Source organism: Rhinichthys klamathensis, unplaced genomic scaffold (genome assembly GCF_029890125.1).
Source record: "Rhinichthys klamathensis goyatoka isolate OS25496 unplaced genomic scaffold, OSU_Roscu_1.1 h1tg000120l_1, whole genome shotgun sequence".
NCBI classification, from domain to species: Eukaryota; Metazoa; Chordata; class Actinopteri; order Cypriniformes; family Leuciscidae; genus Rhinichthys; species Rhinichthys klamathensis.
In genome coordinates, this window is record NW_026606657.1 from 720,440 (window position 1) to 747,536 (window position 27,097).

The window sequence follows — 27,097 nt, forward strand, 5'->3', positions numbered from 1 at the left end:
CTTTCTAAATGACCACGTGGTGTAGGCAATGAGAAATGAAGGGATTTGTGTGTAGAGTTTTGCTGTGACAGTTCAACAAATCTGACTAATGTGTCAAAACAGGGGAATAGTGTTCATAGTTTAGTGAAATGGGTGTGCTTTTTGATAAATGGCATTATGGTTTTGAAATTTTAGTTCAAAAGCCTGGTTATAGTGTTTAAGCAATCGAGAAAAACTGTAAAATCAGTTTTCCTTTTGTTTCTTTTTATGACATTAAGTTAAATGAAAAATGTTGCTTTGGCAACTAGCTGAATAAACTAGAACTTTTTATTTCAATTTAATTTACTTTATTTCAAGTTTCTTTACAGCTTTAGTTTTAGTTGACTATAATAACCCTGCCATGAATACGCAAAAAAAAAATTAAAATTAAAAACATGCAACAAACAAAAACACGATTCCTTCCTGTTTTCAGCATCATGACACAATAAATATACACCGTCTTTATCATTCATAAACTTTCGCCTCTGTAAATCCAACAACTACTTGTGTTCATTACCTCAGATAACTGACTGAGTCCTCCAGACTTCAACTCTATTAACTCTATTAACTATCAACTCTATTAACTCTATTAACTCTATTAACTCTATCAACTCTATCAACTCTATCAACTCTATCAACTCTATCAACTCGATCAACTCGATCAACTCGATCAACTCGATCAACTCGATCAACTCTATCAACTATCAACTCTATCAACTCTGTCAACTCTACTAACTCTATTAACTCTATCAACTATTAACTCTATCAACTCTATAAACTATCAACTATTAACTCTATTAACTCTATTAACTATTAACTATCAACTCTATTAACTATCAACTCTATTAACTATTAACTCTATCAACTCTATCAACTCTATTAACTATCAACTCTATTAACTATCAACTCTATTAACTATCAACTATTAACTATCAACTATTAACTATCAACTATTAACTATCAACTCTATTAACTATCAACTCTATCAACTCTATTAACGATCAAGTCTATTAACTATCAAGTCTATTAACTATCAAGTCTATTAACTATCAAGTCCATTAACTATCAAGTCTATTAACTATCAACTCTATTAACTATCAACTCTATTAACTATCAACTCTATTAACTATCAACTCTATCAACTCTATTAACTATCAACTCTATTAACTATCAACTCTATTAACTATCAACTCTATTAACTCTATCAACTCTATCAACTCTATCAACTCTATCAACTCTATCAACTCTATCAACTCTATCAACTCTATCAACTCTATTAACTATCAACTCTATCAACTCTGTCAACTCTACTAACTCTATTAACTCTATCAACTATTAACTCTATCAACTCTATAAACTATCAACTATTAACTCTATTAACTCTATTAACTATTAACTATCAACTCTATTAACTATCAACTCTATTAACTATTAACTCTATTAACTATTAACTCCTGATTGTGATATTAAATGAAATAGTAAAAAACAACGTTGGAAGGTCAGGATGCCCAACCTATTTTATGACAAAAAACAATAAAATTATAAGTGATAAGGAACAAATTGCTAATGATTTCAATAATTTTTTTGTCAATGTTGGTCCCAGTCTGGCAGGGGAGATTGTAGGAATTGATAGGAAAAGTAGAACGGAAAGAGAAACGGGTAGTGTAAATAAGCAATCAATGTTTATAAGAGGAACAGATGGAAAAGAAATAATTGATATTGTTAAATCATTTAAAAATAAGAAGTCAACTGACTGGAATGATATGGATATGTGTGTGGTAAAACATATTATCGAGTGTATTGAGAAACCTCTAGTACATATATGTAACTTGTCTCTTCAAAAAGGTTTATTTCCTAAAAAAAATGAAAATTGCCAAAGTGATACCCATATATAAAACTGGGGATAGACATACTTTTTCAAATTATAGGCCTGTTTCTTTGCTTTCACAGTTTTCAAAAATATTGGAAAAATTATTTTATACAAGATTAAATGATTTTGTTATTAAATACAACATATTAAGCAAAAAACAATATGGGTTCAGAAGTAATAGAACAACAACACATGCATTAATAGAATTTGTGGAGAAAATATCCAACGCAATAGAAAATAAACAATACACAGTTGGGGTGTTTTTAGACATTAAGAAAGCATTTGACACGGTCGACCACGCCATATTGTTAGATAAATTGAAAAAATATGGAGTAAGAGGGGTAGCCCACTCTTGGATAAGTAATTACTTAGAGAAAAGGCATCAATATGTCCAAATAGATAATTGCAAGTCACAACTGGTGCAGGTAACATGTGGGGTTCCCCAAGGCTCTGTGCTGGGCCCATTGCTTTTTTTGTTATACATTAATGATATATGTGAGGTTTCCAAAGTATTACAACTGATATTATTTGCTGATGATACAAACTTATTTTGTTCTGGTGACAATCTGAAACAACTTTTGGATACAATGGGAAAAGAAATGGCACTGCTAAAAAATTGGTTTGATTCAAATAAACTAACGGTAAATATAAGTAAAACAAAATGTATTGTGTTTGGCAATCATTCATCTAATACAATAGGTAAATTAATGATTAATGAAGTTGAAATCGAAAGGGTGTCAGCTAATACATTTCTTGGAGTAATTATAGACAAAAACTTAAATTGGAAGCCCCATATATCTTATATTAAGAACAAGATTTCAAAGTCAATTGCAATATTATATAAAGTTAAATATTTCTTAAATAAAAAAAATCACTATATACTTTGTATTGTTCCCTTGTGCTTCCATACATTATTTATTGTGTGGAAGTATGGGGAAATACATATAAAACAAATACCAATCCCATATTTATGCTTCAAAAGAGAGCAATGCGAATAATAAAGAAAACCACATATCAGGAGCCAACAAACTCCCTTTTTATTGAATTAAATGCTTTAAAGTTTAAAGAATTAGTAGAACTAAAAACACTACAAATCATGTATAAAGCAAAAAACCATCAATTGCCAGAAAGTATCCAAGGGTTGTTCACAGAAAGAGTATGCCAACATGACTTAAGGGGAACCTGTATTTTTAAAAAGAACCAAGTGAGGACCAATGCAAAACAACATTGTATTTCAGTTAAAGGTGTAAATTTATGGAATAACTGTCATGAGGAACTAAAAAAATGTGGGACACTTAGAAAGTTTAAGAAACTATTTAAAAATAAAGCAATGAAATTATATGAAACAATTTAAAGAGTGATAAATGAATAAGCTGTTTTTGTTGTATTCTAGAGTGTGAAACTGAATTACATAGGAAATACTTGGGTTTTGTATTCTCTTTAGATTTGTTTGTCAACATTATATTGATGTAAGACAATACTTATTTTTATTTATTTGTTTAAAATATGAGATGTTTTTCAAAAAGGGTAGGCATTATAAGCAAGAGATTCAGCCTACACCTGTTTCAGACAGAAGGAAATATGCTGTAGTTTGTCAGCTGAGCTGTGTTTAAACTAAGCTGTCTGTCTGAAATAAACCAAACCAAACCAAACTCTATCAACTCTATCAACTCTATTAACTATCAACTCTATTAACTATCAACTATTAACTATCAACTATTAACTATCAACTCTATTAACTATCAACTCTATTAACTATCAACTCTATCAACTCTATTAACTATCAAGTCTATTAACTATCAACTCTATTAACTATCAACTCTATTAACTATCAACTCTATTAACTATCAACTCTATTAACTATCAACTCTATTAACTATCAACTCTATTAACTATCAACTCTATCAACTCTATCAACTCTATCAACTCTATCAACTCTATTAACTATCAACTCTATTAACTATCAACTCTATTAACTCTATTAACTATCAACTCTATTAACTCTATCAACTCTATTAACAATTAACTATCAACTCTATCAACTCTATTAACTCTATCAACTCTATCAACTCTATCAACTCTATTAACTCTATTAACTCTATTAACTCTATCAACTCTATTAACTATCAACTCTATCAACTCTATCAACTCTATCAACTCTATCAACTCTATTAACTCTATTAACTATCAACTCTATTAACTCTATCAACTCTATTAACTATCAACTCTATTAACTATTAACTATCAACTCTGTCAACTCTATCAACTCTATCAACTCTATTAACTCAATTAACTCAATTAACTCTATCAACTCTATCAACTCTATTAACTCTATTAACTCTATCAACTCTATCAACTCTATTAACTCTATTAACTCTATTAACTCTATCAACTCTATCAACTATCAACTCTATCAATTCTATCAATTCAACTATCAACTCTATCAACTCTATTAACTATCAACTCTATTAACTATCAACTCTATTAACTATCAACTCTATTAACTCTATTAACTCTATCAACTCTATCAACTCTATTAACTTTATTAACTCTATCAACTCTGTCAACTCTATCAACTCTATTAACTATCAACTCTATTAACTCTATCAACTCTGTCAACTCTATTAACTCTATTAACTCTATCAACTCTATCAACTCTATCAACTCTATCAACTCTATCAACTCTATCAACTCTATCAACTCTATCAACTCTGTCAACTCTATCAACTCTATCAACTCTATCAACTCTATTAACTCTCAACTATCAACTCAATTGAGTTGATAGAGTTGATTGAGTTGATAGAGTTGATAGAGTTGATAGAGTTGATAGAGTTGAGAGTTAATAGAGTTGATAGAGTTGATAGAGTTGACAGAGTTGATAGAGTTGATAGAGTTGATAGAGTTAATTGAGTTGATAGAGTTGAGAGTTAATAGAGTTGATAGAGTTGATAGAGTTGATAGAGTTGACAGAGTTGATAGAGTTGATAGAGTTAATTGAGTTGATAGAGTTGATTAACTCTATCAACTCTATCAACTCTATCAACTCTATCAACTCTATCAACTCTATCAACTCTATCAACTCTATCAACTCTCTTTTCTAATGGTTTAGCTTCATTTCCACAAACAAGCTGTCGTCACCGCTGCACTCCGAGAAACTGCTTTAGAATGTTTATCATTCCTGCATATTGTCTTGTCTGTACTGTGTGCTAAACTCTTGATAAAACCCTTTTCCACCGAATCCCTGGGGTTTCCTTGTCTAATCCGGTCCTCCAGTCTCCATAAGCAAGTAGCTCGTTTCTTCTTACAACAGCCAAAGTTTGGATTCCATCGGGAAACACAAGCCAACTAGAGGACGTAACTTAGAGAAGCCTTCTCTGATCAGAACTAAAAACTGAGATATGAGTCATATCTCTCCATGTACAACTAAGGAAATTAGAAAATGACCAGCTCATAAATTCCATAAACTGAGGAAAATCTCATTTATTTTTGTCTAAAAACTGATCTAATTAATTAAGTTATTAAGTTATTAAGTTATTTCTTTTCAAGCCCAAAATGACCTCGGTGTTGCAGATTCAACATCCAGACATGTGTCATGAAATAAACACACAAAAACACAGTTTGATTCTCTCATATTTCCCTGTTTTGTACGTCTAGAAACCCTTGCAATTTAGCCACACTAATCTAAGATTCTGTTACTGTTTCAGTCAACATATCCAGCTAACTGACATAACCTCAAAAACAACTCTTTCCAACTGTGATAATAATCAGTAAATCAGCATATAAGAATGATTTCTGGAGGATCATGTGACACTGAAGACTGGAGTAAAAATTCAGCTTTGCATCACAGGAATAAATTACATTTGAAAACATATGCAGAACAGAAAACAGTTATTTTAAATGATAATATTATTTCACAATATTACAGTATTTTTAATCAAATAAATGCAGCCTTGTTAAACATAAAAGAGACTTTAAAAATGGTACAACCCCAAACTTTTAGTATATATTTACAACATTTCCCTCAGATCCGTCTGGCTCTTTTCACCCACAGTGAATTCTGAGATTGCCTTATTCAAGAAGGAAACGTGACAATTTGGCCTGAAAATCTGAAAACGAGGTCTCTAGGAGCTCATGCTAGCTCAAGCTAAGAGTGTGTCCAGCAGAAGTTGAAGTGCACTGACAGGTCTGTGTTAATAGCTCAAGCTCACAGTTGTCAGATGTCCATGTGATGACTTGCATGAGCTGCTGTAAAACTGAACCTCCTGCAAGAGCTCTAGACGTCCCCCTCCATTAGCATCAACTATACGAGTTCAACACCGCGATCAGATCCACAGACGCCCCGCAGCGGACACACACTCTGACCTCTGACCCTCTACACAGATCGAAGGAAACAAGTGTGAACTCAAAAGAAGTGACAACTCAAAGGATTCGACTCATTTTTATGTAACATTATATATATATATATATATATATATATATATATATATATATATATATATATATATATATATAAAATATAATTGTATTATATTTTAATTTATATAATAATTAATAATAATAATAATAATAATAAATAATAATAATCTAATAATTGTATTTATAATAATAATAACATTATTATAAATAAAATATATGTGGTATATATTAATTAAATTAATCATATTAATAAATACACTTAGTATAATTAATACAAATTTGGGTTATATAAATTATAAATCAATTCTAAATGTATGTAATAATTATAGTTATAATATTTCTTGTTATATATATAATTAATCATAAAATAATTAGTATAATACACATTATTACTAGTGGCTACATTACTAGTAGCTACAAATATAATAATAGAAAATAACATTTTTATAATTATATTAATTAATCATCTAATAATTGTACATAGTAATATTAATTATAATGTACGATATTTAAATATTTTACTTGTATATATGAATTAAATTAATCATCTAATAATTATTATTATTCTAAATAAAATCTTAAATATAAATTAGAAGTATATATCGGAAATTATATATTATTAGTACATATAATTTATTATAATTATATAAATCTACATATATTTAATTTAAATATATTTTAATTACTTAATCATCTAATAATTGTATATAATGTTCATCATTATCTATGATATTTATATGTCTTACTTGTATATATGAATTAAATTAATCATCTAATAATTATTATTATTCTAAATAAAATCTTAAATATAAATTAGAAGTATATATCGGAAATTATATATTATTAGTACATATAATTTATTATAATTATATAAATCTACATATATTTAATTTAAATATATTTTAATGATTTAATCATCTAATAATTGTATATAATGTTCATCATTATCTATGATATTTATATGTTTTACTTGTATATATGAACTAAATTAATCATCTAATAATTATTATTAATCTAAATAAAATCTTAAATATAAATTAGAAGTATATATCGGAAATGATATATTATTAGTACATATAATTTATTATAATTATATAAATTTAAATATATTTAATTTAATCATCTAATAATTGTATATAATGTTCATCATTATCTATGATATTTATGTTTTACTTGTATATATGAACTACATTAATCATCTAATAATTATTATTATTCTAAATGACCTCCGGCCCAGAAACCATTGTTTTTATCAAAAGAAAGAGACACAATTATTCCACAATGTAAGAGACCTTTCGATACGGACCCTGAAACGCTGAACTGACAGGAATACAACAAACACGTGACTATGACAGAATTGTGTGCATTGATGTTTATCCAATTTTCCTGAAATTTGAGATTGATCTGCATATGCAAACTTTTATTCTTCATCCAAGCTGTCCGATTCTATAGCCGTACAGAAATGCATGCAAGTTTCCATATGCAAAAAAAATCTCCAACTACTGCAAAATCATTTGAGTTTGACATCTTTTGATTAGTTACCTTTGCATTTGCCAAGTTCAGTAGCTTTAAAAAAAGATTATTTGTGTTGTTTTAGTCTCTTTTTAAAGCTCCTGGACTTAAGCTTCACGTCAGGTGTTTAACTCAGATTAATAGGTCTATGAGAGCTTGGAGAGCTTTTCAAACGCTGTTTTCTCTCTTGTGATGACAGGTGTAACTGAGAATACAGTGATACTCGCCACAGGGGAATGTGCATCTCAAACAGAGAGCTGAAACCACAACATGTCAAACATCACGCCTGCTTCACCAGTCATCATGGGTCGCTGTCAGCCAATCAGCAAACAATAACCGACTGAATCTGACAAAAATCATCCAGCTGTGGATTTGAAGTACAAGTCAGACCAGAGAATGATTTTCCTTCATCAACTCACAGAGACTTTGATCCGCACGCAGACGTGCTGCAAACAGCTTCTCTTACGTGACATTTCATCCAGAGGTTTCTCAGAGGACAGATGTTGATGTTCTATGGTTGTCCTGATACTTTAAGCATGTTTTATGGTACTACGGATAAAGTATAATGATAACCTGAATTTTTTTAATTTTATAATGTGTTTGTCTTGTATACCTGTTTGTTTTCATACTGTATGTAAAAAACAAAACATAAAAACGGCTTTATTTTCTACGTGACATTTCTACGTCACAGTTATGTATATTTCATTGTGCCATGTTTCTCAATAAAAATATATATAAAAAAAAAAGTATAATGATAAGTAGTATTATGATGACTCGTATCTTTCGCTCTTTATAGGGAAAGTATGTTTGGTATTCTGTTGTCCTAATAATAATAATAAATAGTATAATTTTAAATATATTGTGTGTATATAGTAATATACAAAGTAATATAATGTTAATATAATATTACATTATGAATAATGAAGGCAATATATTGTTTTAAAAATAATATACAATATATAGGGTTGTATAATTTTTATCCTTTCATGCATGATTATTATTAATGCAACGATATCATAAATAAATTATTATGCATGTTTTAAAAGTGATGAAATATAATAATAGTGCATGGAAAAATATGTTTTTAAATATACAATACAATATCTTTCATGCATTATATTTATTAATATGAAAACAAATAAAATAATGAAATTCATGAAAGTGAAAAAATGTCATAATGCATGAAAAATATTGTTAAAAATATTATATAATAAATAGTGTTGTATAAGTTTTATACAATAACTCATGCATAAATAATTAAATGTGCAGAATGCATGAGTAAAAGCAAATATTTCCAATGGCTCCTTAATCTATAACAATTACTAGGCTTTATTTTCTTTAGGCAAAACATAAATTGATTTTGTGATGAAATTTGACGATGACATGTTCTTGACAGGTTTCGTGAGATTCACCATATTTTCATGTCCTCTTTATTTTCCAGTGCCAGTCTGGCATTACAGAGGATATACAGGTAAACAGGCCGCAGTCTCCATCGCTTCCCCGTGATAGATTGCGGCTGTTAGTGTTTTCGTGTGTGTTTGTGCATGCCGACCGAATCAATCAGCATCATTCTTAACAACACACATAAGAACTGTCCAGAATAAATGACCAATGGTTCCCAGCTGTGCCCATCCGAGTCTCTGTCTTGAAGATTCAAAAACGAAACAGAAAACAGCAGACGAAAGCCATCAGGTCATGCTACTTCAACATGCAAGCTGCAACATCTTAGTGTTGCTGAAAGCTGCGTAATTAATTGAATCTGTCTGCAACACTTTGAGACACAAGCGGCTCTCGGATTACTCTTGATCTTAGTGCAAGACCAGCGTCTGTTATCACTCCACGAGACACAGAGGAGACCACAGCAACTGAAAAACTAGGGCAAGATTTGTGAAGAATTTCCTGTCGTGTGTATATTATCACCAAAAAACAACATCCTCCATTATTAGCATCCTCTCTCACTGGCTACAACTGCCCGTTGCAGATAAAATTCTTGGCTTGGGATATTAGAGACTCAAACAGGCCGAGAAAACACTCTGGGGAAACTTGCATTTATTCAAAAGGAAATGCTGTCAAAATCATTATAACTACACTTTATATTATCTAAAATGCAGTGCTTGCACATGCAAGAACTACTAATAACCGACTGTGGAAGAATGCTTCATGTCCTCTTATTCACATGAGATCTATCTAAACAGCTTGTTTTTATTAAAGTTTGCCGAATTTCAACCCGGTTTGTGTAGATACAAGTCTTTCTCTGTGTTACCAGGACTGAAAAAATTCCCGTTTATTTGTCAGCAAAAGTTTGTCGGATGGCGCAACACACATAATTCGGCAGACTTTTGACAGTTCAATGGCTTTCATGAAAACTACAGATAGTACTTCCGCTTTTTTCTATTCTAAAGCTAAAAATAACTCGCTCCTGCTAAATGTTTACTCTTTATTAGGGCTGGGTATTGACACAAATTTCACAATTCGATTCGATTTCGATTCACAAGCTTGCAATTCGATTCGATTCCGATTCGATTCGATTCAATATTGATTATTTTGGATATCAGGTGCAATACATGGCAAATTTTCTCAAGGAAAACAAATCTCTTAACTAATGCTGTAAACTATGGGAGTCAGTTGTAGCCTACTAGGCTTCATTAGCCTATAATAATATTGAAGGTAAAAATTAACTGATTTGTAGCTATGCAAACACTAAAATTACACTTTTATTTATTTTTATAATAATAAAGTTATATGAAATATAAACATTTAAATGGTGGCTGTCATAAAAACTTGCCAGATTTATTCAAACATGCATTAAATATCGAAGAACATTAAAAATTATAATGAATATGTAATATGGTCCAAATATTTAGCAAAATGCTCCTCTTTAGAGTTAATTTTTCTAGCTGACTAACGAGTTTATGGTCACATGGTTTTTCTGAGGTAAATGTGACGTTACATGACATTGTTTACAAGTTGTTACTGACGTCTTTCCGCGGTTGAAACACTGATTGAGCGATTCCATGTGACATGATACGGATTTCGATAAGTTGTACTCTATCTTTTAACACACTTTCAGACGTTCATTCATGTTTATTTCGCGCTTTAACTGGTATTATTAAGGCGGAAGAGGAGATCATGTGCAGCGCTGCTGCTTCTCTTGAGCTGCGCCAGAGCGATCTCACGCCACAGCGCCAAAACGCTATTTATGTTTTTGAATTTCGTAAGAAAATGGACGTAATTTGACATTTGAGTATCAATAGTATCAATACATATTTAGTATCAATAGTAACAAAGCACAAAGATTATTGTGATTTATTGGATGGGATGCGCGCTACAATGTTCCATTCATTCATCAAATGAAAACAGGATGACTAATCGATTCTTGAGATTTAAGAATCGATATCGGTTCGTAAAAATGAGAATCGATGAATATCGAGAAATCGATATTTTTTACCCAGCCCTACTCTTTATATTCTCACACCCAGGAACACTACAAGTTGACACTATTGTAACCAAAAGTTTGCTAAGTAGTATTTTCTACTCAAGCAAGGCGGTATTTGACTCTGGTCAAGCCTATCCAATAGGAGCAGACTGGGCGTGGCCTTGGACGACAGCATGCCCAGTGCATTATGGGTGTTGTAGTTTTCCTACCTATTTAGCAAAACGGAAGAAAAGGGCATATTTTCTCTGTTTTCTCTAGTCAGGTAGCACAGATTAAAATATATATATATAATTTCACCTTTCTACCGCATATAGCCCATATTGCCAGTGGTGAATTACCCCTTTAATATCAGCGGACCCATATTTCATATTTTCTCAAATCTTCATGGGAATCTAAAAGAGATTAACAAACAAATCATGCAAGTTGTTCAGTCTGTTTTGGACTCACCGTACTGGCAGCTCGGACCACTGAAGCCGGCCGGACAGTCACAGAGTTGAGCAGAAGCTTCTCTACACTGACCTCCATTAAAGCACACGCCATAACTGCAAACAGCTGTAAGAGACGAGAGAAAGAGATGCTGAACACATGTCTTTACACATGACATGAAGCCTACGCATGACATTAGAACATGTGTTTCTGCTTTACTATTAGCCTGTTAACACCTGAAGAAAACACACACCTGAAGTGTACAAAGCTGAGATCATAACACCAAGCCCTTGCAAAGAAATAGACAGTACATCACGTCTGCCAGTAAATCTTAGATTAACTATCAGGGACAGTTTCAAACCCACATCACCAACACGAGTACATTAGAAAATAATTACTGTAATAAGTAAATTACTGATGTTTTTTTGTATTTTATGAAAGAAAATAAAAATTAAATAAAAAATATAATAAAATAAAATAAAAATTACAAATGTTGCTTTGGCAACTAAATAAAATAAAATTAAGTTGAAGTTTAAGCAAATAAAATAAAACTAATAAAAATAAATAAAACATACTAAAACTGACATAATTTTAATATTAAATCAATATAGAAATGTTTTTTTTTAAACTAATCAAAATTACAAAAATAAAAGCTAATACAAACTATTAATGATACTATAATAGTCTGTAAATAATACCAAAACAACACTAGTATATGAGCTAACATGTCAGCATTGATATGTAAACTTAGGTTGTCATATGAGGAAGTGAAAAATATATAGCAAATTGCAAACCCTTATATTTAATCTTATAGCAAGACCTGTCGACCAGTTGTTCAAAGTCATTGTCGACATGCATTCAAAACTACATGTCAAAACTGCATACAACATTTACAAACTAAAAATTGTGAAAAGGTGTTTTACTGAACCCAAAGCAAATAAAACAAGTCAGGATCAAACCAGAGCAGAATTAGCATTTCCATTGTGCATATCTAAATGTGAATAAAGTACAAACGCATAATATTACATAAAGCATGTGAGAGGAAGAGCATGGGGAATCCCAGCAGACAAATATGCATGTATTATTATATAAAATATATTACTGTGTTAAAACTCATGTTCATCAAGACAATCTTTGAAATCCTGAAACCTTGAAATCCTCATGGATAGACGAGCTGTTGTGAGAGATTATCTGAGCTTCACTCATCTTAAATGAACAACTGTACTAATTCAAGGACACATTCCCTTTCAAAACCTCAGCAGATCTGAAAGAAGACATCATGAAACAGCATTTCTACCTCTGGGATGGACAACTAATGGTCTTTGTAACAACAGGCATTGTTGGTCCTGTGGACAGACCACCCAGGACATTAGTTACGCACATTCCTGGTCCTTGTTCAGGACATTCCCGTCGACAGCAACAAAGACCTGCCTCCATTCACTCCTTATGGCCACTGTTACCTTAGTGGGTCAGTTTGTTTCAAATCACCTTGTCAGCATCAAAAGTCAAAATAACTGGCCACTTTCTGCTCCCAACTTTCCCGTTCAAACTCTGATTTTTGCTCCTTAATGAAAAGAAGAGGATTTTCAAGTGCACGTTTTGTTAAGGTGGAAGGAAGTCTCATGAAGCACGCTTCAAGCACCAAAGGCACTTCTACAAAAAAAGTCATTGAGTCAATTGGTATACTTGAGAAACAAAGAAGTAAACAGGGTTAGCGTACCCCAAAAGAGCCCAATTGTAAATAGCTTCAATATTAAGTTTTACAGACTAGAATGAGAAACAGAATTTCTTTGTTTTCCCGCTTCCTAAATAAATCCAAAGCAATTCTCCGAAAGCAGCCTTGATGTGTGTTAGTTTATGGGTTCCAGTTCTGCAAAGTGATGCAAATCTCAAAAAGCTTTTCCAAAGAAGTTTCATCTGGTGGGTTGCAGACAATCAGGGAAAAATATTGCAAAATGCTATTGCTAATTATAAAAAATGCATCTATAATTGTGCATAGTTTGGATAGCAAACGTATTTATCTTATTAACTTTTAATAGAGAGGAGAAATTACACCTATTTTGTTGTTGAAGCCAAAGGTGTCCAATCAAACGCTACAGTATTTTGGCACAAAGTTATTATCCCTTGGTAGAGGTTATTCAGACGCCGACATTGACAGGTTGCGTGACATGCACTCATCCACAAAACTATGCAGACTACTTTAAATACATGCTCGTTTGGAACAAGAATAAACAATATGGTTTGTATGCTGACCATAGTTTGTTTTATGCAGTGAATTATCGGCTCCCAAGAGCATCAAACCATCAAAATTCAACTGACATTTCAAAACCAGACACTCATACTATAAATACTGTAATGTGTGTGTTTGCTGCTGTTTACGTTGTACTAAATCCACTCAGCCAATGTCAGGTTAATCATTTTGCACGTTGTGTCTGTGCAGTTCATGGTCATATTAACAAACTCTAATGTTTGATTTTAAAGGCATTTGTGTTTGCTTTTGTACAATAAACAATTTTCGGTTTTGTATTCCCAATACAGTGACCACAATGTAAAATCTGGGCCCTAAGACCAAACATTTCAGAACCAGTAGTTTTTTCTAGCTATGTCAAGCTCTCCAAAAAAAAAAATTAAAAAAAAAAAAAAAAAAAAAAAAAAAAAAAAAAAAAAAAAAATTTTTACAAAATTTTAAACAAATTTTTTTTAAAAAAAATTAAATTAAATTAAATTAAATTAAATTAAATTAAATTAAATTAAATTAAATTAAATTAAATTAAATTAAATTAAATTAAATTAAATTAAATTAAAAACAAATGTTGCCTTGGCAATTAAATAAAATAAATAAAGTTCAAGCAATAAAATTAAATAAAACTACTACTAAAAATGAAATAAAAATTAAAAAATTAAATCAAAGCTATTTAGAAATGTTTAAAAAAACCGTATCAAAATTACTATATTAAAACTGAAAATATAAAAATAAATGTACTATTGGGTAGAAATTGCTTTAAAACAAAAGACTAGAAAAGTTGTAAATCCTAAAGAACATTAAGTACTTAAATGTAATTATTTATCATTTTTTTATTCACTTATTTTAAATAAATATTGGCATACATATAATTTCTAATATTTATAATAATATTTAAATATTTAATTAAACTAATTTAAATTACCACTTCTATTTTCTGTAAAATTCATTGGTAATTAAAAGTGTAAACCCTGAAGAACTTTCAGTTCAGCATTCATACTTTTTTTTATTAAATTTCTTTATGGAAATTTCTTTATTATTATTTTATTTACCTTTTTAAATAAATATTGTCATAAATATATGCATTATATTTCTATAAATATTCAAATGATACTTAAATTACAATATAAATCCACTTAGTATCTGTAAATGAAAAAGTTTGGTCGGCTTTGTCCGGAAATATCTTTGAGACCTTCAAAGTCTTGGATGATTGGGGGCTTTAGAGTCGAAAAGAAAACCCTAACCGCTACATTAGACTAACTAGCATTTAAGTGAAGAAAAGCATCACTGCACGCTTCCTTTTGTCAAACAGATCACAGTGTGACGGCAACACCTCGGAGACGACCTTTCAACTCCTCAAAGACACCCAAACTGCCACACACTTTACTGCCACAACAAATCTAACAGCGTCTCTCGATGCTCCATCCCAGCTGGCCAGTGAATCACGCCGAACGAAAAGGTTGTGAAGACAGACGCTCTGTACGTGTGCCAGTCAGACGGCGGGATTTCTGGTGTGAGCATCAACTCATGTTTTGTCCATGTTCAGTGGCTCAGAAAAAGGAGTGATTAGTTTGTCCCATTTCTTAAAGTGCTTCCAGGTCTCAAGTTGCAGAGATAAAAGCCAAGCGTGCAGTTTGAGGACCACAGATACCACCACAGAAGAGGAAAAGACGTTAAGCGGTGTACAGGAATGCATGCTGAGCGTGTTTAAAAACAAACCAAAGCTGGATCAGGGACGAGGCCTAAATCTCGCAGGTATAATGAGTCGTTTCACCTTCTCGGACAGACAAAGGGGTCTTTGAGGATTGTGTCGGCTCTAGTAATGAAACCCCGAAGAAAATCACAACTTGCGGGATAAACTGTTATGCAACTGTCAGTCATTCTGGCATGAGACCGCACGAGTCCGGCATGAAAACCATCAGTGGATGTTAACTTGATTAACTTGATTTTAGAGAGGGATTTTGTTCAGGGGGTTTTGGGTACAAGGAACTGTTTTGACCGAATGTGACCCTGAGTCTCACAAAACCTCTTCTGGGAACCGTAGAGTCCTGCTTAATTCTCCATCCAAATGAGAACAACAGACCCAATGGACCTTTGACGCCAGGATTGATTTGACAATGAAAACGAGGATCATCAAGTCGACAAAACATTGAACATGTCGTGCACAAAACTCGAACTCTAAGCCTTTTAGACGGTACAAGCTGAACGGTCTGTACTTCTGCCTCTCTCAACCTCATATTCATGCAAGCCAAATTAGTTAGGTTTGAAGATGAACAACGTGCTCACCCAGTGGTGTAGTCTACGTGATACGCAGGTATACGCCATATACCCACTAGGAAAGACCAAGGATTTCCGTATACCCACTTAAAAAAGCGTGAGGATACGTAACAATTTCGTTTGTGTCAGAACTTTCACACTTTCATTCATAAATTCACCCCGTCTGTGTTTGCGAAGCGACACGGATCGAATACCGGAATCCACTCACAAATGGAACTTACTGTATAAAGAACGTCACAGAATTGAGTAGAGCTGTACAATGAATCAAATCTCGATATGGACTAGTGTCTGTGAATATTAAAGCTCAAAGCACCACTGTGCTCACCATTCCTACATTTCTAACACACACCATTCCTACATTTCTAACACCATTCCTACATTTCTAACACCATTCCTACATTTCTAACACACACCATTCCTACATTTCTAACACACACCACATTTCTAACACACACCATTCCTACATTTCTAACACACACCATTCCTACATTTCTAACACACACTCACAGCGTTCGGCTGGTCTTCCGGCTGTGAGGGCAGAAACTAAAGCTGATGTATGTTTTTCTGCCGTCTCCAGGCATGTTCATATGTAAATTGCGTGAGCTTATTTTGTCCATTAGATCAAAAGATCTGAAAACCCCACACATTTACCCGCTCATAGACCCTCCCCTCGAAGAAATCAGGACAGAAGTGGGCAAGAGTGGACAAAAGAGACACCAGGAGTAAACGGGAATGTGTCCGCCTCGTCTACTTGTGACCCGATCGACCAAAACGCATCTCAATACCAGGTGGAAACAGGGCCTTAGATCAGATGCATATCAACATCTTCATCTAAACACCTCTTCCAAATGACTATTAACAATAAACTTCTGCAAAGGTATTGTGAACTTCTTTTTACCCCTAAGTGAAGAACAAAAAAAAAACCTTGTGAGTATATCAGGGCCTTAAGGGTCCACAGCTATAGGCTCCTCTTCTTCAGGGCATGTAGACTACGACGGCCTATAAAACCCTATCAAAGGATTCCCATCTGCTCCATTTAGGCACAAAAAAAAGACAAACCAGAGTCTCTCGCTGCCAAAACTATTAGAGGAGCTCTCTTGTTACCAGAACAATGAAAATTACGAGACCCCACCCAGAGCAGACAGCAGACGGGATGAGCTGCTGAAATCCAATTACTGACCGGGTCTTTTGGCTTTAGAAAGTTAAACAAATTCAGACAAAGTGAGATCAGTGCTTTGTTGCTGAGGCCAGCATGACTATTACAATCGTTTGAACCTCCAAACCTAAGTATTAAAATGTGGTGTGTAATTTGTACCGCACAATTTGTGATCATCAAATGATGATACCTCAAATCATGAGGTTTGAGGACATTTCTGGGCAAATTTCACCATAATACATTGTCTCTACTTAAATCCATAAAATAATACAGAACCCACAGCCAAGAGGATTAGAGCAAATCTTGACACTAATTTCCTAATTCCACTGTGCTTTTGTAAGAGTTATAAAAGGAGACAATGGAATGTGTGATCAGTTCCTTCTCGTGGTTTAACAGCTGTAAGATTAAATACCTGGGACCTAAACCTTTAAATCACTATGACCAACTCCACCTGTTATTCTACCTCTATAGCTGCATACTCAGGATTCAATCAGCATAAATATGGATTTCTATCACTGATGTTCACATGCTTCATTTGGCAGTAAATACTGTGATTTTACATCCCATGAGAAAGGAGACTTACGGTACAGACACCCGGCCTCCCCGTTGAGCTGGGACCATCCTGAGCAGCACTTATAAACCGTCTGGTGTTCCTGTCGATACACCTGTCTATATGCAGTGTAGTACGCCGTTCTGTGGAGAAAAAGAGAAACGAAGAACTCTATAGCATCTTTATTGTTTTATATTGTCTCACACACTCTACTGGTGCACTTTCTGTCAGACAAACACTGGATGGTACAATCAACTGTATAAAAGACACTTTAAGAATTGCAAAAAGGTCAAAAAGTCGATGAACTATATATACACATATACACTCAGCAAATAAAATGCATATCTTAGATTGCAAACCAGAACTGAAACATAAACAAGAGCAGCAATCGTCTTCAAGTTGCACAAAAAATGTAAATTGAAGGGCAATACATGAGCCATAAAAGAAACCATCGTTTAAAAAATAAGAAAAGAAAGGAAAAATAAGACTATGTATGGTTTCATTTATTTTTTCCATTTAGCACACAGGTAAAGATTAAGACCGTTAAACATTCTTTATGAGTATCCACATGTTAGTCATCAGCCATTTTTAGTGTTTATCAGTGTTCTCTCTGAGCTAATAAAGGCCTTTGTGGTTAGTCAGTGAATGAGAGAGATGAGCTTCGATGTGTGAAAACACAAACATGAGCTCTGTAATCAGCGGCGCTTCTCTCTCATCCAGCCTTTAAAGAGGCTTTCTGCAAGGGTTTCTCGCTCCCTGTAGTTTAGAGTCCTGCAGAATCGTAACCCTGCGCTCTTTGTTTAAAGCATCTAATTGCAGGGCCCGGGTCTCTTACCGAGGCTCTGGGTCTCTTACTCTTGCTAAGTATACGGAGGAAAGCGAGCCAGTGCGAGGAACACAGGGCTGTCAAAGCGCGAGTTCAGGGCGTTTGCCTTCTATCTTGTAGGTATGCGAGAGCCTCTGGAGATGCCTTTCAAATTGCTGCTTTCGTCAAGAGCTTGACTACACCTTACACTTAAAAGAGTCTGATTAGAGAACAAAGATACTGTAAAGCATGAGAACAAATGCACTTTTTTAGACGCCTCAGAAGGAGTCATGCTTGGTAAGGCATCACCATTACTATTGCATAATAAGGGGAAAGGATTTGAACAAATGCATACTGCACAGCATGTGGTTTACACCGCATACTATTTTTTAATAGTACGTGAAACAGTGTAGTGCAACAATAACAATTTCAAGCATGTGCATGTTTCATTTATGTCAGAAATGCTTATTGCACATTTTTAATTCAGGTGGTTTTGCATTAAAGGAAATCACTTTTTGCAGTAAAATCAAAAACAGATTGTGGTTCATTCATCGCACTGTAAATGAAAAGGCAAAGTTGAGCACATTGCATTGTGGGATGCAGCACCCAGCTGTAGAGAGTCATCTGAATATGCATTCATGTGGAAAACTTGCATACACATCATATGCATGCTATATAGCACAGAAATTGCAAGGGTTGTACGGTTGATTGATCAGACATGATGTTTATGTTCACATAAATCAGTGTTTTTGGTGTGTAAATATCAGTCGCACCTCCTCTCGTAGCCCATGCACCAGGACTGTCCCTGGCATCCCTGTTTCCAGGCTTTAACCATCCGAGTGAAGGCCTGGACACACGGCTGCATCTGGGCCACAAGCTTCACCTCCTTCTCAGCACACACATTTGGCCTGGAGATAAAACACACACATCCGTTTACCTGCAGGTTCAGTCAGATAGTCCTTCCATGCAGTTTTAATAAACTGTAATGAATTTGACAGGGGAACAAGTTGTAAGACCGTCAGTTACTTAGACACTCCATGTCACATTGAGCAATAGTGATCATTGAAATAATGAGAAAATGCCAGTAAATCATTTTTAATCATCTCTGCACTAACAGATGACAAGATACGCATGATTTACATCTCAAGTTCCCAGACTAATATATTAGTCACTCTGTAAAAAATGTTCTATTTCCTCAAACATTGACTGATCTCCACGAGTCAGTTCACATTAAACCTCCAGGCGATGATTTTCATGTGAGGAATTATTGGCACTAGATTTTTGTCAGAGACGTGAATTTTTTTGTTAATCACTCATATTAATGCATGTCGCAGTTAAAGGGTAGAGAAATGTACTTAAAAGCTGGATGCTTCAGTTTCATTCAACTCATGTGCATCAAAACCTACATAGACATCAATTTGGGATTTTTTTTGCTGTCTTGATAGGCAGCTCGATGGGTTTCCCGTTTACTATGATTGCCATTAAGTTATGAAAATATTATTTCTGAATGTTCTCTGAACAATCGAAACGTTCCATTTTTGCAAACATTATGGAAACGTTACATTTGAAAGTTCTCTATACGTTCTAAAACAAGTAGTGCGTTGAACGGTCGTACAAATGTGTATTGCGTTTTTGTTATTATAGAACGTAAATAAAGACCAGACAACGTTAAACGAAGGTTCTATTAATGTTACTGGAAGAACGTTTGCTCATAACATTGAAAGAACCTTAGCAGAACGTTGGCCAAAGTTAGCTGGACTGACACAAACAGTAACCCACGTGTTTAATTAATGCGCGTAAACAGCTCCGCGTCAAAGCGAGTCTCCAATTTGAATAAAACATGTAATTTAACTACAATAACGTAAAAGTGATATAATATAAGCACGAATGTGAGAAATATATTCGTTCATTAAATACATTATTTATAGTGGTATTCAAAGTTAAGCAGTGATGATAATCTAGAAGCGCGCGCAACTGATCACCAGTTACTCACATGTGCGGCATCAGGTCTTTTCTAGAACGGGATGCTGCATTAATTCCATGAATTAGAATGATTAAAAAATAAAACAACATATCCATCCTCATACGCTGTTCTGACTGAGTCCTGAACCTAAATAACACACTTAAAATAAATGTTAGAACTAACTAGTGTGAGTCCATATTAATCCGCGCTCTGGAGAGGACTGATTCTGAAAGCGCAGCAGCAGATGACGGAGAAACTCTCAGATCCACCTCACACACCAGCTGAGATCCAATGCCCTCAGGACACTCGCTCTTCCTGTAGGAGCAGTGAAGGGAATGTCCTTTGAGAAGAACAGGACAAATACGGGAACGACCTAAAGCAGCAGAAGAGCTGACTGACCGGATCGCGTTACTCAGCTTGATTTACTGCGACACTTCAAAGTGCCTGATTCAAAGGGAAACACTTTATTAGACACATTTCAGAGTCAAATGAAGGTCACTTTGTAACCTTTAAACCATTGAGGAACAGCTTCTAATGTAAAGCAATGGAGATATTAAGTCTGAGAGCATTTTTTTACTATTTAAACCTGCAAATAAAGTTATAATAAATTGATTTCTGTACATATTAAGTTATTCGAAAGGCAATTCTCAAATAGTGATTTAATGATATACAGCACCACTTCAACCTTTCCTGTAATATTTGTAATATTATTAGCATAATAATTGCTATTGTTTTTCATTAATAATAAAAAAAATTTTGGGATGCCACTTTATATATTTATCTTACACTAATTTAACAGAACCTTCACCATGTGACATCAGAAGTTATTCTCTCACAGGACAGGACTGTGGAGGGGTCCCCACGCCACAGCTGAGAGTGGAGGATGATGGGTCACAGACGTGAGGGCCGGTTCCAGGTCAGCGCTGGGATCAGGGAATCTGGGACAACAGAGGCCGGAACACATTCCCAGGCAGCGCTGATCCAGGGGTCAATGCCAACCGGGTTCAACGCCTCTGCCATGATCAGAATGTGCTTTACACGCTAAAACACACCTATGAAAACATCTGCTGGTATTTTGAGGACATGTGGACGTGTCACTCCAGGAATATTATGTGGGAATGTTTAACAGAATTCATTAAAAGTACGATAAATAGTTATTGCACTGTGGAACAAAACATTAACATTCCTAAAATGTCAAGAAAGAATCTGCATAATGTATCCTAAATCTATTAAGGAGTTTTTCCATAATATGTATCACCTCACACAACTGTCACGACTTCACTTCATGAATATAGAAATGTTACTATATTTTTTTAAGCCAGTAAAATGAATGACCATAAAGTTTGCTGAGTCCCCCTGGATGAGGATCACTGCACAACAGAACTGTTAAAATCAAACAATGCTAATTTTAGTAGTGAAAAATTAGGGTAACACTTACTTTTTTACAGTGTCCTTGTTACACGTGTAGTTTCTATATTAATTACTATAAATTACGCATAATTACATGCAACTAACCCTAAACCAAACCTAATACTAACTAACCCTATAGTATGTAGTAATATTAATATTACTCAGTTAACTGATTAATATTAATAACTACATGTACTTACTATAGGGTTGGTCAGTTAACTGAGTAATATTAATAATAACTACATGTACTTACTATAGGGTTGGTTAGTATTGGGTTTGGTTTAGGGTTAGTTGCATGTAATTATGCATAATTTATTAATTGCACTGTAACAAAGACACTTAAATATATTATTTCCCCATCAAGTTTAGCCAAAATATTGATGCAGACAAAGGAAATGTTCATTCACGTTTTTGGTCCCTGTTATTTGTGTTCTGCTGACATCTTCAGGATACAATGGGAGTTTCATGTGCTCAAAAGAATGATAAGTGATATTTGAAAACCCACATCGTTATTTTGAGCAAAGGGATGATGCAAATGACCTTTGAACTTTCAAATGTCCACCTCCTTATGATGACCAATTGAATGCATTCCTCTACGTTTCGGCACAGATCGGGCACTTTCCCCACGGTCCCTCAGTCCACGCGCGTCCTTCGCCCTGGTAGTGCTTTCCACATTACAGGAAATTTACTATGATGAACTTTGCTACCATAAGAGCCCTGAGTGGAGTTCACCACGGAATCCGTACGATTCAAAAACAAACATTACACTTTAACCAACTCCGCAACATGTCTCAGTCCAAACTCCCCGTCACTCTGCTGGGGTCCATGGCGTTTGGTGGACGCGCGGACGCGCACACGAGCGCGCAGCTGGTCCAGGTGTTCTTAGAGCGCGGGCACGATGAGCTGGACACTGCGTTCATGTACAATGACGGACAGGCGGAGACCATCATAGGAGACATGCGACTCCCTTCAACAGGTACAGTTCTTCCTCAACAGTGTGTGGCGATTACAGCAGATATGAGTGTATTGGTGGGTAGATGTAGATCACATGACACGCAGGCACGTGACATGTTTATTTGTAAGATCAAAGAGGTATTTTTTTAGAACCAAACTAAAATATATACGAAAATATTCACAGAAAAATACTAAAATACCGTGCATAGTAAATGTATCTATTTTTAAAATAAAAAATTACAAAGTAAAAGGGGATTTTTTTTTTACAAAAAACATATTAACATATTATTTTAATTTGTTGTTTATTTTAAAGCTAAAATATTTAATTATAAATGAATTGATGTTTTGTATTTATCATTTGTTATTCATTTATTATTATATTGTTGTTTATTGTAATGATTCATTGTTTCATTGTCATTTATTTATTTAGTATTTTAATCTATTATTTATTATTATTTTAATTCAGATCAATAATATTAAACAGCAACAAACAAGAAAAAACATTAAAAATAACAAGAAACAATACAAAATAAGGTACTTCAAATAATAATAATAATATATGAAATTATATTTTCACTCATGCCTGTGATTATTATTCCTGTATGGTCACTTAATCGAAAAGGGAGTATATTTTGAATCATGTTTAATGTGTTTATCAGTTCGAATCGCGACTAAAGCAAACCCCTGGGAGGGAAAAACCCTGAAACCAGAGAGTGTGGTGAATCAGCTGGACACGTCTCTGAAGAGGCTGCGCACACAGTGTGTGGACATCTTTTACCTGCACGCGCCAGACCACCAGAACCCCGTCCAACACACACTCGAGGCCTGCAACGGGCTCCATCAGCAGGTGCGTCACACACACACACACACACTTCTACAGCACAACTCTACAAGTTTGATACATGTCTGACAATCAGGTGAGTTCTTCATCTGATCTAGATTATTTTGTAACTCCTCACATAAACTGGCCTTGCTTTGCTAAACTAAGCTGTGTGTTGATGTTTAGGGCAAATTCAAGGAGCTGGGCTTATCAAACTATGCATCATGGGAAGTGGCAGAAATCTGCAGCATCTGCAAACATAATAACTGGGTGCTTCCTACTGTATATCAAGTAAGTGGATAGATGGATGGATTACAGTCTAAATATAAGGACTAGTATAAAACTAATTTCAGATCTTAAATGAAGAACTACTTACTGCTATTGAGTGTTACTTAAGAATGAACGGGTGAGTTTTGATCAGCGTTGGTGTTCTCTTCTGAAGGGCATGTATAATGCAACCACACGACAAGTGGAGACTGAGCTACTGCCGTGCTTAAGATACTTCGGCATCCGCTTCTATGCTTACAATCCCCTGGCAGGTAATGCGTATAATATTGCAAACACAATAAATCAGTTCCTAATGAATATTAGACCAAAAGTCAACACACACACGCATATAAATATCTATCTAGATGGATAGATATACTATAGATATACACACATATATACATAATATTTATTTATCTATCCATTTATCTATCTTTTTTTTTTAACCCACAATTTTTATTTCTATCACTAAGCTCTCAAATCACCATTTATCCTGCAATGTAAATGACATTTTAAACATTTTTGGAATGAGATATGATATCAGTCTCGCTTAGACTAATTTCCTAGCTATAGCATGATATGGTTTTTGCACACTTTTTGCATAATTTGAAAACATTTTTTATTTGGAAATATACTGATCGCAAGTAAAATCCAGGGAAATATCACATGACTTTTCTGCATTTCTTCACACATTGCATGTGTGCTCCTGTCACAGGTGGGCTCCTCACTGGGAAATATCACTATGAAGATAAAGACGGCACTCAGCCCGCGGGTCGGTTCTTCGGGAACAGCTGGGCTGGTGCTTACAGGGACAGGTGCATTATTTTATTTATTTATTTATTTGATATGGACATAACAACAGCATTGGACAAACCAGATACATTGTTTTTTAGTGTTATACCAAAACTGCTAATTTACAACACTTGTCCATAGGAGGCTACGCATTTCACAAAACACAACACAGTACAATATACAAAACACAGTACAAAACAGTACAATATTTAAGAAGGTAAACAATACACATCATCACTATGCATTACCATGTGTGCAGCTTTGACTTGACCTCAGCCGCTGTTTCAGACCTTATTATCATCAGTACAATACTCACATCAGTGATTTAAGATCAATCTCTAGATCGAGTTAGTCGGGCAGAAAGACTTTACTATTATTAAATGTGATCAATGTTACATGTTTGTGGGGCATGATGTGTATTTCAGATACTGGAAGGAGAGTAGCTTCCAAGGCATCGATGGCGTACAGAAGGCTCTGGAAGAAGCGTACGGCTCAGAGAAACCCACTCTCACTTCAGCTGCTATTCGCTGGATGTATCATCACTCTCATCTGAAGGTGGGAGACATCATGAAACCATCTAATGCACATTTTGAGACATTTTATTATTGAGGATGTTTGCCACAGGCCGTGAGGGAGAGAATACAGTGCGTTCAATTTAATATCAACATATTGATTAGTTCAGCTGACGAAAGTTGTGAAAATTACATGATCTAGGTCCTTTATACAGTGTGCGCCGTTGGAAAGATAGCAAGTCTATCCCTCGTTTATCCGCATTAAATTAAATATGGCATCTTACCTGACTACAGTCTATTAATACAAGATTTTACTTTCTCTAAAATTTGGTCATTCTGTCCAAGTCCACATAAAATCAAGGGTCCAAATTTATATCAAGTGCATTGATTTAACTACTACATATAAAAAATAAATTAATCAATTGGTCAGTAAAATGTGGTCAAAATGTGTATTGCAAAACACTTTTGAGGTGGGATACGGGTAAATGTAAGGACGGGTTTTGTTGTAAGTGTGAGGAAGGGTCATCAGAGTAATCATAGATCAGTAATTACACGAAGGTATTTGTTAGGTAACGTAACGCTTTATTTTAAGGTGACAGTTACACATTACTACATGTACTTAATATAGTAATAAGAGTAAATTATGCATAAATACAAGCAACACTAAACTAAACCCTAACTCAATAGTAAGTACATGTAGTTAATTAATATTACTGATTTGAGTAAGTGCAATGGGTAACACTTTATTTTACAGTGTCCTTGTTACATGTACTTACCATAGTTATAACAGTAAATTGTGCATAATTACATGCAACTAACCCTCAACCAAATTCTAATCCTATAGTAAGTACGTTGTTAATTATTATTACTCAGTCCTTAAATGTATAATTACATTGTAACAATGACACCTTAAAAATAAAGTCTTACCATTTTTTAAATAAGTGCAACGTCCAAACATGCATGCATATTAGTTAGTGCATTGTATCAAATTATTACGGTAATTTAGTACACAAGTTAAAGACACTTAATATAAAGTGAGACAAAATCAAGTGACTTTCCAAAAAAAAAAGTTTTGTAATCTGTCATAATGCATTAGTTTGTCGGACATTTGACTAGCATCATGACCATAGCAAATGTAAACTCGATGTCCTAAGGTTTACTCAACTCATAATGGAATTAAACCGAGATATTTCATGTGTTTGCAGGGGGCTGAGGGTGACGGGGTCATTATCGGGATGTCCAGCATGGATCAGCTGCGGGAGAACCTGACGGCAGCAGCAGAAGGTCCACTGAAACAGGCAGTCGTGGACGCTTTCAAACACGCCTGGGATTTAGTGGCCCACGAGTGTCCCAACTACTTCCGCTAGACAGCCCGTGACAATTAGAGAAAACATGAAGCCTGATTTAGAAGAACTAAAACAGAAATCGCTTTATTTTTCTATGGTCAAGTGACAAAACAGTGATAAATTGAGTTGGATCTGCTTCCTAATAAACACAATGACAAAATCAAAACTCTTCCTGAGCTCACCAGCACTTAATGTATTACATTCCCCCACGTTTACATGAGAACGCAATTGTGGCATCTTGATGGATCACTGCGTTGTTTTCTTCTTGCCATAAATTTGCTAAATAACTTATATTTAACAGTAAGAACACACAGATCACCTGTTT

At 34.2% G+C, this 27,097-nt stretch overlaps 2 protein-coding genes across 2 annotated transcripts in view; one reads left to right on the plus strand and one right to left on the minus strand.

Annotated features, from left to right (window-relative positions):
- megf6b (multiple EGF-like-domains 6b) overlaps positions 1 to 20,847 on the minus strand; it is a 71,810-nt gene extending 50,963 nt beyond the window's left edge. The window contains exons 1-4 of the mRNA XM_056255331.1: positions 20,702 to 20,847; positions 19,482 to 19,616; positions 17,937 to 18,046; positions 11,700 to 11,804 (exon numbers count right to left, since the gene is read on the minus strand). Coding sequence (XP_056111306.1) covers positions 11,700 to 11,804; positions 17,937 to 18,046; positions 19,482 to 19,616; positions 20,702 to 20,793 — 442 coding nt within the window. The 5' untranslated portion in view covers positions 20,794 to 20,847. The remainder of the gene's footprint in view (positions 1 to 11,699; positions 11,805 to 17,936; positions 18,047 to 19,481; positions 19,617 to 20,701) is intronic.
- Positions 20,848 to 22,699: 1,852 nt separating this feature from the next.
- Positions 22,700 to 26,796, plus strand: akr7a3 (aldo-keto reductase family 7, member A3 (aflatoxin aldehyde reductase)). Its single transcript, XM_056255333.1, has 7 exons — positions 22,700 to 23,057; positions 23,695 to 23,882; positions 24,042 to 24,146; positions 24,298 to 24,394; positions 24,838 to 24,937; positions 25,340 to 25,469; positions 26,632 to 26,796. The coding sequence occupies exons 1-7, from the start codon at positions 22,772 to 22,774 to the stop codon at positions 26,791 to 26,793; spliced, it is 1,068 nt and encodes a 355-aa protein (XP_056111308.1). The 5' UTR covers positions 22,700 to 22,771; the 3' UTR covers positions 26,794 to 26,796.
- The last annotated feature ends 301 nt before the right edge of the window (positions 26,797 to 27,097 follow it).